We start from the raw sequence: 13915 nt of genomic DNA on the forward strand, positions 1-13915 counted from the left end.
TTATTCCCACTCAAACAACAAAAACACCATCTCCGCTCTCAATCCACCGTTAAACACAGTTAGCCCACAGCAATACCTGCTTCACACAGATGTTCTTTGAGAAAGAGAGATCACGTGTCACCACTTTAAAGAAAATATCTGAATCCTGTCAGAACCATGAAGAAACTTGGGAAGCTGTTTTGGCTTGTTTCAGCTCACCTTCTGAATTGCTTGGAAAGAAACTGCTAATCTAGTTACAACCATATCTTTTCAACTGAACTGAGATGCCTGACCTCTGCTCACATCTTGAACTAATTCTCAACTAAAACACTGCTTTGCTGCAAAAAGCCTGAAACCGTGGCTCCTCCCAGTACTGACACCATCTTACCAAGCTGAAATCTAATTATCTCCACAGGGAATCCCCTTCATCTAAACAACATTCCATTAGCCCGCGCTTTTTATGATGCTTTAATTACACCTCTGGCTCCAAAACTTAGTTGTCCTTCAAAAAAAAAATTCAGAGTACCCATTTTTTTTTCCAATTAAAGGGCAATCTAGCGTGGCCAATTGACCGACTCTGCACATCAATTTACATTGTGGGGGTGAGATCCACGCTGGCACAGGGAGAATGTGCGGACTCCACATGGACAGTGACTCGGGGCCGGGATCAAACCCAGGTCCTCGGCACTGAGGGGCAGCAGTGCTAACCACTGTGCCACTCTGCTGCCCCCAGCAATTAATTTAAAGACAATGTGCTGAAGCTTTGGAATTCCCTACTCCAGAGAATTGTGGAGCCTCCGTCATCAAGTATTTTGAAGACCGAGATTGATAGGTTTCTCTATATTGAAGATATTGAGGGATATGGGGGAAAATGGTGCTGAGATAGATCGGCCAATGATCTCATTGAATGGTCGAGGAGGTTTGATGGGCTGAATGGATGACTGCAGCTCCTATTTGTTATGATCTCTGTGTCCAGGACAGGAAGCAGTGAGCAGGGATCTGTCAATCAGCCGGAATCAGCACCTTCAAGAGAATTGGGAGGGTGAATATTAGATACAGCAGAGTGAGAATGGAGAGAGAGTGTGTGGGATGGAGATTTACAGCATTTGGAGAATGAGAGAGGAAGAAATGATCCATAGAAATTGAAACAACCTGTTCTGAATTTCTATCCTGTACTGACTGTGATGTCTTTTGTAAACTCCTTTTACAGGATGTGAAAAGGAGAGGATTTACAGACAGAAATCTCAAACATCACGTCTAGATCTGATAGTCACTCGGTTCATCGGCCATTAAATCTATGAGAAATGTTGACTTCAACAAAGCTAAAAAAAATCAGTGTGACTGGAAAAGCACCGAGACACACACACCCGAGTGAGAGTGTTCCAGAGCACTGACTGTGGAAAAAGCTTTAATCAGTTACACAGCCTGAAAAAACATCACACCATTCACAGCGGGGGGAGACCGTACACGTGTTGTGTGTGTGGACGAGACTTCAACTGATTGTCCAACCTGGAGAGACATGAGGAGACCCAAAACATGGAGAAACCGTGGAAATGTGGAGACTGTGGGAAGGGATACAGATTCCCATCTCTGCTGGAGATTCATCGACGCATTCACACTGGGGAGAAGCCATTCACCTGTTCTCAGTGTGAGAAGGGATTCACTCAGTTATCCAGTCTGAAGTTACACCAGCAAGTTCACACTGGGGAGAGGCCATTCATCTGTTCTCAGTGTGGAAAAGAATTCCCTCGCCTATCGAGTCTGAAGTTACACCAGCAAGTTCACACTGGAGAGAGACCGTTCACCTGCTCTCAGTGTGGTAAAGGGTTCACTCAGTTATGCAGTCTGAAGAAACATCAGCGAGTTCACACTGGGGAGAGGCCATTCACCTGCTCTCCGTGTGGGAAGGGATTCACTCAGTTATCCAGTCTGAAGAGACATCAGCGAGTTCACACAGGGGAGAGACCGTTCACCTGCTCCCAGTGTGGGAAGGGATTCAGTGATTCATCCAACCTGCGGACACATCAGCGAGTTCACACTGGGCAGAGACCTTTCACCTCTCAATGTGGGAAGGGAATCCATGATTCATTGCACCTGCTGAGACACCAACAACTTCACAAATGATTACTGGGGTTGGATTCTGCTGTTATTGTTTCCGCACTCAGCTACATCAAGGACTGCATTTTGCTCATTCTGACAGTTGGTCAATGGGGTTGGTTTCTTTCTGCTGGACTGGTCGTTCTCACGGCTTTGTCTCCAGAGGGCTCATGCTCTTCGAGTCTTGTTGTGACTACCTTGTTTAAAATTTGACGAGGATCACAGATTGAAGGGGTGTTTGGAAGTGGGAAGATATTCAGTTTGCATTTCTGTTTGGATGTCCCCCTATATCCTGCCACATTGCCATGAAGATGGGCCCTGGTGGTTACATGTTTTTTCTGTTTAATTTTTCGAGGCCTTTCTCACAGAAGAAAACTATCAGGGTATGGAGGGGGCAAGTTGGCTGAGGTGCCTGGGAATCCACATTAAATGGTGTGATGGGAATCAGGTAATAGCTAATATTTAAGGCATTATTATTCACCTGCGGGGGGGGGGGGGGGGGGCGTTACTTAGCTCAGTTGCCTGGATGGCTGATCATGATGTGGAGTGACTCAAATAGCAGGGGTCCACAACCATGAAGGGTCCACCTTCTCAACATTGCCCCTCGCATGAGGTGTGGTGACCCTGAGGTTAAATCACCAGTTATCTCTCACTCTCTCTCTCAAAAGGGAGATCAGCCTCTGGGACTTTGGCAACTTTCATTTCACATATATACACCAAATAAAGATTCCTTCAGGGAACAAAAATCCAGCAGGAAAAGTTATGCAATTGATTCCATTCGATCAAAGGAAGAGGCTCATAAAGTGGCCAAAATAGCTGGAAGCCTGAGGATTGGGAACTAGTTTTAGAATTCAGCAAAGGAGGAACAAGAAACTGATAAAGAAAAAAATGAATATGACAGCAAACTGGGGAGAAACATAAAAACCGACTGGAAAAGCTCCTAAAGGAATGTGAAAAGAAAAAGATCAGCAAAGACCAATGTGGGTCCATTCCAGGCAGAGACAGGAGAGTTTATAATGGGGAATAAGGAAATGGCAGAGAAACTAAACAAGGTGTGTCTGTCTTCACGGAGGAAGAGACAGAAATTGTCCCAAAAAGACGAGAGAACCAAGGGACTAGTGAGCACGAGGAAACTGAAAGAGATTAGTATTAGTGAAAAAGTAGCACTGGAGAAATTAATGTGGTTGAAAGTTAATAAATCCCCAGAAGCTGATGCTCTACATCCCATAGTGTTGAAAGAGGCGGCTGTAGAAATAGTGGATACATTGGTGATCATCTTTCAAAATTCTATAGATTCTGGAATGGTTCCTGCAGATTGGAAGGTGGTAAATGTAACCCCACTATTTAAGGAGGGAGAGAGAAAACAGGGAACCACAGACCCATTAGCCTGACATCAGTAGGAGGGAAAATGCTACAATCTATTATAAAGGATGTGATAACATATGGAGCAGGAGTAGGCCACTCGGCCCCTCGAGCCTGCTCCACCATTCAGTAAGTTCCCGGCTGATCTGATTGCAACCTCAACTCCGCACTCCCGCTGACACCCCGATAACCTTTCACCCCCTTGCTTATCAAGATTCTATCCAACTCTGTCTTCAAAATATTCAAAGACTTTGCTTCCACTGCCCTTTGAGGAACAGAGTTCCAAAGACTCAGGACCATCTGAGAAAAAAATTCTCCTCTGCCTTAAATGGGCAACTTATTACTTTTAAAGTGACTCCAATTTTTAGATTCTCCCACAAGAGGAAACATCCTTTCCACATCCACCCTGTCAAGGCCCCTCAGGATCTTACACGGTTCAATCAAGTCACCTAAACTCCATCGGACACAAGCCCAGCCTGTCCAATCATTCCTCATAAGACCAGCCTCCAATTCCAGGTATGAGTCCAGTAAACCTCTGAACTGCTTCCAACACATTGACATAATTCCTTAAATGAGAGCAATACTGTACACAGTGCTCCAGATGTGGTCTCACCAATGTCCTGTATAACTGAAGCATAACCTCCCTACTTTTGTATTCAATTCCCCTCATAATAAACAATAACATTCTCTTAGCTTTCCTAATTACTTGCTGTACCTGTATATTCGCCTTTTGTGATTTATGCTCTTGGACACCCAGATCCCTCTGAGTCTCAGAGCTCTGCAATCTCTCACCATTTCGATAATAAGCTTTTTTTATTCTTTGTGCCATGATGGACAATTTCACATTTTTCCCTCATACTGCATTTGGCAGATTTTTTCCCCACTCACGTAACCTATCTATATCACTTTAGTCTTCTTATGTCCCCCTTCACAATTTACTTTCCTTCCTATCTTTGTATAATTGGAACATAGGAACAGGAGTTGGCCATTCAGCCCATCGAGTCTGCTCCACCATTCAATACGATCATGGCTGATCATCCACTTCAATGCCTTTCCCCTCATACTATCCCCATAGTCCTTTGTGTCGGGGCTGGTTTAGAACAGTGGGCTAAAACAGTTGGCTTGTAAAGCAGAACAAGGCCAGCAGCGAGGGTTCAATTCCCGTACTAGCCTCCCCGAACAGGCGCCGGAATGTGGCGACTAGGGGCTTTTCACAGTATACTCATTTGAAGCCTAATTGTGACAATAAGCAATTTTCATTTTTTTCATTTCATGGAAATGCAAGTTTTTAAATTGAAGATTTCTGTTATCCGATCTCATTATCTGGAAATTAATTGTCTTCAGCCATCCCCAACTCACCATTTAATAAATTCACTTTGGTTCAGACAAGACTTTAACCAATTAAGGCAAAGGCAGAATTCTCTGGATGGTAAATTTAAAAAGAAATTTATTAAATGAGTACGGTTTACTGAAGAACTTTAAGACATTGACTTTTACAACTTCATGTGGGTGATCAGTCTGTAGCAGCGTAACCCTCTCTGGCTCCTTTGACAGTATTTTCCTTGGAACCCGGCCAGCAAGGAAGACCTTCAGAACGTCTACTTTTATCCCCAAAGTGACCATTACCTCCCATCAGAGTTGGGCCTGTTGTAACATGACCATTGGTCAATTTGGCACTAGATTAATTTAATTGGATCCCCAATTACTGACACCACCTTCTCTCATTATCTTAGACAGGAATACAATAGAACTGTTTCATACTATCCCTTTATCTGATTCTATACAATCCCTTATTCATACAGTTTCAAATGTTGAGGCTAATCAGAGTTTGAAGGTCTCTCTTGCCAGTACATTTATCCTCATTGCACATTCTTTACATACACAGTAATTAAATGTTTACATTTACACAGCAAATAAAACTCAGTATTTTTGATATTACTGATTCATTGATTGTCACTTAATTGAGGATCATTGCTTATTCAATCATCTGTTATTGACTGGTAGCTAATTAATACAGAAATCGTTGATACATTTGGTTAAGACAAGCCACACTGGTTGAAAGAGACAATTTCTTACTCATCTTCAAATAGAACACTGAGGGCAGCAGATTTCCTTTCCTAAAGAACATTAGTGAACCAGATGGGCTTTTACAACAATCGACAATGGCTCATTAGACTTTTAATTCAAAACTTTTATTAAATTTCAATATCTGCCACAGCTGGATTTGAACCCAGATCCCCAGAGCATTAACCTGGGTCTCTGGATTACCAGCCCAGTGACAATACCCTGAGGCCATTGCCTCGTGCACATAATCTTGGCAGAATATGATGTATGATCTTCTCAAAATTATAAAATGCTGTATTTTTTCAAACAAATTCTGCTACTTCTGCAGTTTTTAGAATCATTTTGGTTGAAAGTGTTAATTTAAAAAATTAAGATCTAGTCTTTTACAAAATAATTACCAAATATACCAATTCACTAATGATAATTAGTGTTCACTACTGAATAATCATTGCTTTAATGACTGGCTTTTGATATGTAATCAATACAGAGTTAATATAGAAAAGATACAAAATGTGAAACGCCTGTAGGGAGCCACATGTTCGAGGTTAAAAAGGCTTCCTTGACCTTGTTTTTTATGGCAGTAAATACACAATGAAAATAACAATTTAAAAACTTTATTTGATTGCACATGCGTACTTAGTTTCCTAAATTACAGCAGTAAATGTTTCAAAAGTACTTCATTGGCAGTAAAAGACTTTAGAAGGTCCAGAGATCATGAGAGGTGCTCTTGAAATGCACCTGTTCTAATTGTCAGCAAACTGTGTCCTTACCAAAATCATTGATAAGGATTGAATCTTAATTTTTGCAATAATCGTGTTTTTGACACCATTTTCATCACTCTGTGAAAGTACAGGCACACGATATCCACAATTATTTGTTGTAAAACATAGCGAGCTGTTGTGATTTGGAATGCACTGTCTACAAACGGTACTGGAAACTGATTGAACTGTACCTACAAAAAAGAAATTTAATGCATTCATGAAAAGAAAACATGAGTCAAACAATGGTATTAATGGGTAGCTTTACAAAGAGCTGGCATGGGAAACATGGGCCAAGTGGATTCCTTCTCTGCTCTGAGAGCATTGTGTACATCTAGAGTGGTAATGACCCGGAACCTACTTCCTATGAGGGCAGCAAAAGGAGAGATAATGGAAGAATTTCAAAAGGAAATTGGATGGCACTTGAGAGAAATGAATCTACGCGGATTCGAGACAATGGGACTGACTGGTTGGTTCCATGGAGAGCTGGCATGGATTCAATGGGCTGAATGGCCACATTCCCCACCCTCCAGATACTTTGAGCTCAGAAGAGAAATTTCAGCTGCTCTAGTCTCTCCAACTCCATCAACTCCCTCATCCCTCGTGCCATTCTCTTCAATCTCCTCTCTGAGAACTTCACATCTTTCCTAAAGTGTGGGGCCCATATATAAGGTTCCATTCCAGAGAGATAGAATTGAAAAGCAGGGAGGTTATGTTCAACTTGTTCAGAGCCAGGGTTAGACTACACTGGGAGCACTGTCAACATTTGTCATCTCCATTTAGAAAAAGGAAATGGAGGCACTGGAGAAGGTGTAACAAAGATTCACAAGAATAATAGCAGAATTGAGAGCATTTCACCCTCAGGAAAGGCTGGGGTTGCTTTTCTCTAGAAAGAGGAGGCTGAAAGGTGACCTGATGGAAGTCTTTACGATGATGAAGGGGTTCAATAATCCAATATGGATTTCAATGAGAAACCTCTTTGCCCAGCGAGTGGTGAGAATGTGGAACTCACTACCACAGCGAGTGGTTGAGGTGAACAGGATGAATACATTGAAGGGGAAGCTAGATACATACATGAGGGAGAAAGGAACAGAAGGAGATGCTGATGGAGGGAGATGAAGAGGGGTGGGTGGAGGCTCATGTGGAGCATTAATACTGACAAAGACCAATCGAATCGCCAGGCCTGGTCCTGCAGACTCAATGGAACAGAGATAAATGCATTTATTTTAGATCTACCTGTCATGGGGGAAAAACACAATTTACTATCCAGGATAAAATAAAAGTCCTTCATCAGCTTTTGTGGATCATTTCAGTGGAAATGTGCTCTCCCAGGCTCAAAGAGCATCAGCCCACTGGAAGCAAAGTCGTGAGAACGGCCAGAATATACCCATTGTACAGAACCTTGGTTAAACCCCAGCTGGAGCAGTTTGTGCAGTTTTACTTCCCTTACCTTCGAAAAGATATTATGGCTTCACAGCGGGAGGCAACGAAGGTTCACCAGACTTGTTCCTGGGATGGTTGAACTGTCCTATGAGGAGAGATTGGGGAAACTGGGTCTGCAATCTCTAAGTTGTGAAGAATCAGAACAAACACATAGAACAAAGAAAAGTACAGCACAGGAACAGGCCCTTCGGCCCTCCAAGCCTGCGCTGACCATGCTGCCCGTCTAAAGTCTTCTACACTTCCGGGGTCCATATCCCTCTATTTCTATCCTATTCATGTATTTGTCAAGATGCCCCTTCAATGTCACTATCGCCCCTGTTTCCACCACCTCCTCCGGCAGCGAGTTCCAGGCATCCGCCCGCTACCCTCTGTGTAAAAGACTTGCCTCGTACATCTCCTTGCCCCTCGCAGCTTAAACCTTTGTCCCCTAGTAATTGACCCCTCTACCCTGGGAAAAAGCCTCTGACTATCCACTCTGTCTGTGCCCCTCATAATTTTGTAGACTTCTATCAGGTCGCCCCTCAACCTCCGTCAGTCCAGTGAGAACAAACCAAGTTTATTCATAGCCCTCCATACCAGGCAACATCCTGGTAAATCTCTTCTGCGCCCTCTCTAAAGCCTCCACATCCTTCTGGTAGTGTGGCAACCAGAATTGAACACTACACTCCAGATGTGGCCAAACTAAGGTTCTATACAGCTGCAACATGACTTGCCAATTTTTATATTCAATGCCCCGGCCAATCAAGGCAAGCATGCAGTATGCCTTTTTGACTACCTTCTCCACCTGTGTTGCCCCTTTCAGTGACCTGTGGACCTTTACACCTAGATCTCTCTAACTGTCAATACTCTTGAGGGTCTACCATTTACTGTATATTCCCTCCCCGCATTAGACCTTCCAAAATGCATTACCTCACATTTGTCCAGATTTAACTCCATCTGCCATCTCTCCGCCCAAGTCTCTAAACGATCTAAATCCTGCTGTATCCTCTGGCAGTCCTCATCGCTATCCGCAATTCCACCTACCTTTGTGTCGTCTGCAAACTTACTAATCAGACCAGTTACATTTTCCTCCAAATCATTTATATATACTACGAACAGCAAAGGTCCCAGCACTGATCCCTGCAGAACACTAATCACAGCCCTCCAATCAGAAAAGCACCCTTCCATTGCTCCTCTCTGCCTTCTATGACTTAGCCAGTTCTGTATCCATTTTGCCAGCTCACCTCTGATCCCGTGTGACTTCACCTTTTGGACTAGTCTGCCATGAGGGACCTTGTCAAAGGCCTTACTGAAGTCCATATAGACAACATCCACTGCCCTCCCTGCATCAACAATCTTTGTGATGTCCTTGAAAAGCTCAATCAAGTTAGTGACACAAACTCCCCTTCACAAAACCGTGCTGCCTCTCGCTAATACGACCACTTGCTTCCAAATGGGAGTAGATCCTGTCTAGAAGAATTCTCTCCAGTAAATTCCCTACCACTGATGTAAGGCTCACCGGCCTGTAGTTCCCTGGATTATCCTTGCTACCCTTCTTAAACAAAGGAATAACATTGGCTATTCTCCGCTCCTCCAGGACATCACCTGAAGACAGTGAGGATCCAAAGATTTCTGTCTGGGCCTCAGCAATTTCCTCTCTTGCCTCCTTCAGTATTCTGGGGTAGATCCCATCAGGCCCTGGGGCTTTATCCTCCTTAATATTTTTCAAGACACCCAACACCTCGTCTTTTTGGATCTCAATGTGACCCAGGCTATCTACGCACCCTTCTCCAGACTCAACATCCACCAATTCCTTCTCTTTGGTGAATACTGATGCAAAGTATTAATTTAGTACCTCACCCATTTCCTTTGACTCCACACATAGATTCCCTCTCCTGTCCTTCAGTGGGCCAATGCTTTCCCTAGCTACCCTCTTGCTTTTTATGTATGTGTAAAAAGCCTTGGGATTTTCCTTAACCCTATTTGCCAATGACTTTTCATGACCCCTTTTAGCCCTCCTGACTCCTTAAGTTCCTTTCTACTTTCTTTATATTCACACAGGCTTCATCTGTTCCCAGCCTTCTAGCCCTGACCAATGCCTCCTTTTTCTTTTTGACGAGGCCTACAATATCTCTCGTTATCCAAGGATCACGAAATTTGTCATATTTATCCTTCTTCACAGGAACATGCGGGTCCTGAATTCCTTTCAACTGACATTTGAAAGCCTCCCACATGTCAGATGTTGATTTGCCCTCAAACATCCGCCCCAAATCTATGTTATTTTGTTCCTGCCTAATAGTATAATTAGCCTTCCCCCAATTTAGCACATTCACCCTCTTACCCTTGTCCACCAGCATTTTAAAACTTACTGAATTGTGGTCACTGTTCCCGAAATGCTCCCCGACTGAAGTTTCTACCACCTGGCCGGGCTCATTCCCCAATACCAGGCCCAGTGCAGCCCCTTCTCTAGTTGGATTATCTACACATTGTTTCAAGAAGCCCTCCCGGATGCTCCTTACAAACTCTGCCCTGTCCAAGCCCCAAGCACTAAGTGAGTCCCAGTCAATATTGGGGAAGTTGAAGTCTCCCATCACAACAACTCTGTTGCTTTTACTCCTTTCCAAAATCTGTCTACCTATGGGCTGGTCTATCTCCCGCTGGGTGTTGGGAGGCTTGTAGTAAACCCCCAACATTGTCACTGCACCCTTTTTATTCCTGATCTCTACCCATACAGCCTTGTTGCCCTCTGAGGTGCCCTCCCGCAGTACAGCTGTGATATTCTCCCTAACCAGTAGCGTAACTCCACAACCCCTTTTACATCCCCCTCTATCCCGCCTGAAACATCTAAATCCTGGAATGTTTAGCTGCCAATCCTGTCCTTCCCTCAACCAGGTCTCTGTAATGGCAACAACATCAAGCTCAAAGTTCATCTGCCTTACCTGTTATACTTCTTGCATTACAACATATGCATTTCCGGCCACCAGTCCCGCTGTTTTCAGCAACATCCCTGTTGCCATGGTGGCCCTATTTCCCAGTTCTCCCTCAATTTTTTGCACACTCTGACCTATTGCTCCGGTACACAACCCCCTGCCGTACTAGTTTAAGATCAGCCATGAACTTACTGAATGGTGGAGCAGGCTCGAGGGGCCGAGTGGCCTACTCCTGCTCCTGATTTGTATGTTATCACATCCTTTATAATAGATTGTAGCATTTTCCCTCCTACTGATGTCAGGCTAATGATGTGGTTCCCCGTTTTCTCTCTCCCTCCTTAAATAGTGGGGTTACATTTACCACCTTCCAATCTGCAGGAACCATTCCAGAATCTACAATCTGAAAGATGATCAATGTATCCACTGTCTCTACAGCCACCTCTTTCAACACTCTGGGATGTAGAGCAGCAGCTTTTGGGGATTTATTAACTTTCAACCATGTTAATTTCTCCAGTACTGCTTTTTCATGAACACTAATCCCTTTCAGTCTCTACTGCTCACTAGAGCCTTGGTTCTCTTGTGTTTTTGGGACAATTTCTGTATCTTAATAATAATAATCTTGGACTTCCGGTTGCGGCTATGACCAGCTAAGTCGCACGTTTGGCGGCTCCTGCTACAAAGGTGTTTTCGGGCCGATTGGAGGGCCCCAACGGCGCTGTAAGGACAAATCCCGGTGGGGGAAGGCTCCCTGAGGAGAACCAGACCAACTTTATGGTCGGTACCCGGAGTGGGGTGGTAAAAAAAGCAACAGCAGCTCCCCGAAAAAAGCGGGGGAAGAAGACCAAAATGGCGGCCGGTGGCGCACCCGAGGAATGGAGGAAATGGGCGGAGGAGCAGCAGGCCGCTCTCCTGCGCTTCTTTACGGAGCTGAAAATGGAGCTCTTGGAGTCAATGAATGCGACGACCACCAGGCTGATGGGAGCCCAGGCGACCCAAGAGGCGTCGATTCGGGAGCTGCAGCAGGAGATGACTGTGAGGGAGGAGGAGGCCACGGTCCTCGTGGGAAAGGTAGAGGTGCACGAGGCACTCCACCTGAAATGGCAGAGCCGTTTTGAGGAGCTGGATACCCGAATGAGGCGGAAGAACCTGAGGATCTTGGGCCTGGCAGAAGGCCTGGAGGGGTCAGACCTCCCGGGATACGTAGCAGAAATGCTGAGCTCCCTGATGGGGGCAGGGGCCGTCCCTTCGCCCCTGGAGCTGGAAGAGGCCTACAGGGTCATGGCTAGGAAGCCAAGAGCAAATGAGCCCCCGAGGGCGGTGCTGGTGCGGTTCCAGCGACTCAGCGATCGTGAGAGAGTGCTGGAGTGGGCCAAGAGGGAAAGGAGCAGTAAGTGGGAGAATTCGACGGTGAGGGTCTACCAGGACTGGAGTGCGGAGGTGGCTAAGCGGCGGGCCCGGTACAACCGGACGAAGGCGGTGCTACATGCAAAAAGGATCAGGTTCGGAATGCTGCAGCCAGCGCGCTTGTGGGTCACCTACAGGAACCAACACCACTATTTTGAGTCCCCAGAGGAGGCGTGGGCCTTTGTACAGGAAGAAAAACTGGACTCGAATTAGACCCAGGGGGTACTTGGCGGCCGTGTCCGCTCGGGTACTTTCAGCTGAACAAGCGGTTCGTTTTTTTTTTCGGCCGGGTCGGAACTCTTATTGGAACGGTTTCCTTTTTTTTTTTTTTCTTCTTTCCTTGTTTGGATCTTGAACTCTTGCTTTGGGTTTTTTTTTTCTTCTGATGTTTTTTCCCCCCTTTGCCAACTTCCCTTAGTTATTGTTATTGTGGTTATTCATGGTTATTTATGGTTATTTATACTGTTTGGTAGAGGGCGACTGTTAAGTACATTGTTATTTGTTATCTATTTGTTATTTATAATGTTAAGTTGGGGAGGCGGGACGGGGGGGAGAGCAGATCGGGGATATGGGCTCCTAGGGGGGGTTCTTTACAGGCATGGACGGGGACGGGGGTGGAACTGAAGATGGCGGGGTGGGGTGTGGCAGGGCGAAAGCGCGGGCTTTCCTCTGTTTTCCCGCGCGCGGGGCAGAGGAGGGGGGAGGGGAGGAGTGCGGGGCGTGGCTAGCAATGGCGACCTTTCCCGCGTTGGAGCGGGGCCAGGGAGGAGTGGCAAGGGGGGGGAGGCCCCCCCCCCCCCCGAGCCGGGGGGAGTCGGAGTGTGGCAGGAGCAGCCGGGTCAGCGCAAACCAGCTGACTTACGGGAGTACGATGGAGGGTACATCGCGGCTAGGAGGGGTCCTAGCCTGGGGGGGGGGGGGGGGGGGGGAGGGGGGTTAGGGAGGGACACCGGGTTGCTGCTGGAAAGACCAGAAACGGGAAGTGGAGGACTGGAGAGGTGGGGGGAGGGGGCCGTCGCCATGGGGAGCGGGTCAGAAGGGGAGGGTCGACCCGGGGCGAGCAGGGAACGGGACATGGCTAATCGGCAGGGGAAGGGGGCGGGTCGTTCCGCGACCCGGCTGATCACTTGGAACGTGAGGGGGCTGAATGGGCCGGTCAAGAGATCAAGGGTATTCTCACACCTGAAGGGACTGAAGGCTGATGTAGCAATGTTACAGGAGACCCATTTGAAGGTAGTGGACCAGGTTCGCCTGAGAAGGGGGTGGGTGGGACAGGTGTTCCACTCTGGATTGGACGCAAAGAACCGGGGGGTGGCGATTCTGGTGGGAAAGAGGGTGTCGTTCGTGGCGGAGGAGGTAGTGGCGGATAAGGAGGGTAGGTATGTGATGGTGAAGGGTAAGCTGCAGGGGGAGAAAGTGGTGATGGTCAACGTATATGCCCCGAACTGGGATGACGCGGGTTTTATGAGGCGCCTATTGGGCCTCATTCCGGGACTGGAGGCAGGGGGCTTGATCATGGGGGGGGGACTTCAACACAGTGCTGGACCCCGGGCTAGACAGATCGAGCTCAAGGACCAATAGGAGGCCGGCAGCGGCAGAAGTGCTGAGGGGGTACATGGAGCAGATGGGAGGAGTAGACCCATGGAGGTTTGGTAGGCCGAGGGCGAGGGAATATTCCTTTTTCTCCCACGTCCATAGAGTGTACTCCAGAATCGATTTCTTTGTGTTGAGCAGGGGGCTGATCCCGAGGGTACGGGAAGCTGAGTACTCGGCCATTGCGATCTCTGATCATGCACCACATTGGGTGGATGTGGAAATGGGGGAGGCGCGGGACCAGCGCCCGCTGTGGCGGCTGGATGTGGGGCTGTTAGCGGACGACGAGGTGTGTAAAAGGGTCCG

At 46.6% G+C, this 13915-nt stretch overlaps 1 protein-coding gene across 1 annotated transcript in view; it reads left to right on the forward strand.

Moving 5' to 3' along the window:
* The window catches only part of LOC119951596 (gastrula zinc finger protein XlCGF26.1-like), a 34336-nt gene that overhangs the window by 741 nt on the left and 19680 nt on the right, over positions 1–13915 (forward strand). Inside the window, exon 2 of the mRNA XM_038774779.1 lies at positions 1584–2021. Within this exon, the coding sequence (XP_038630707.1) occupies positions 1584–2021 (438 nt within the window). The remainder of the gene's footprint in view (positions 1–1583; positions 2022–13915) is intronic.

This window comes from Scyliorhinus canicula, chromosome 17 (genome assembly GCF_902713615.1).
Source record: "Scyliorhinus canicula chromosome 17, sScyCan1.1, whole genome shotgun sequence".
In the NCBI taxonomy this organism is placed as follows: Eukaryota; Metazoa; Chordata; class Chondrichthyes; order Carcharhiniformes; family Scyliorhinidae; genus Scyliorhinus; species Scyliorhinus canicula.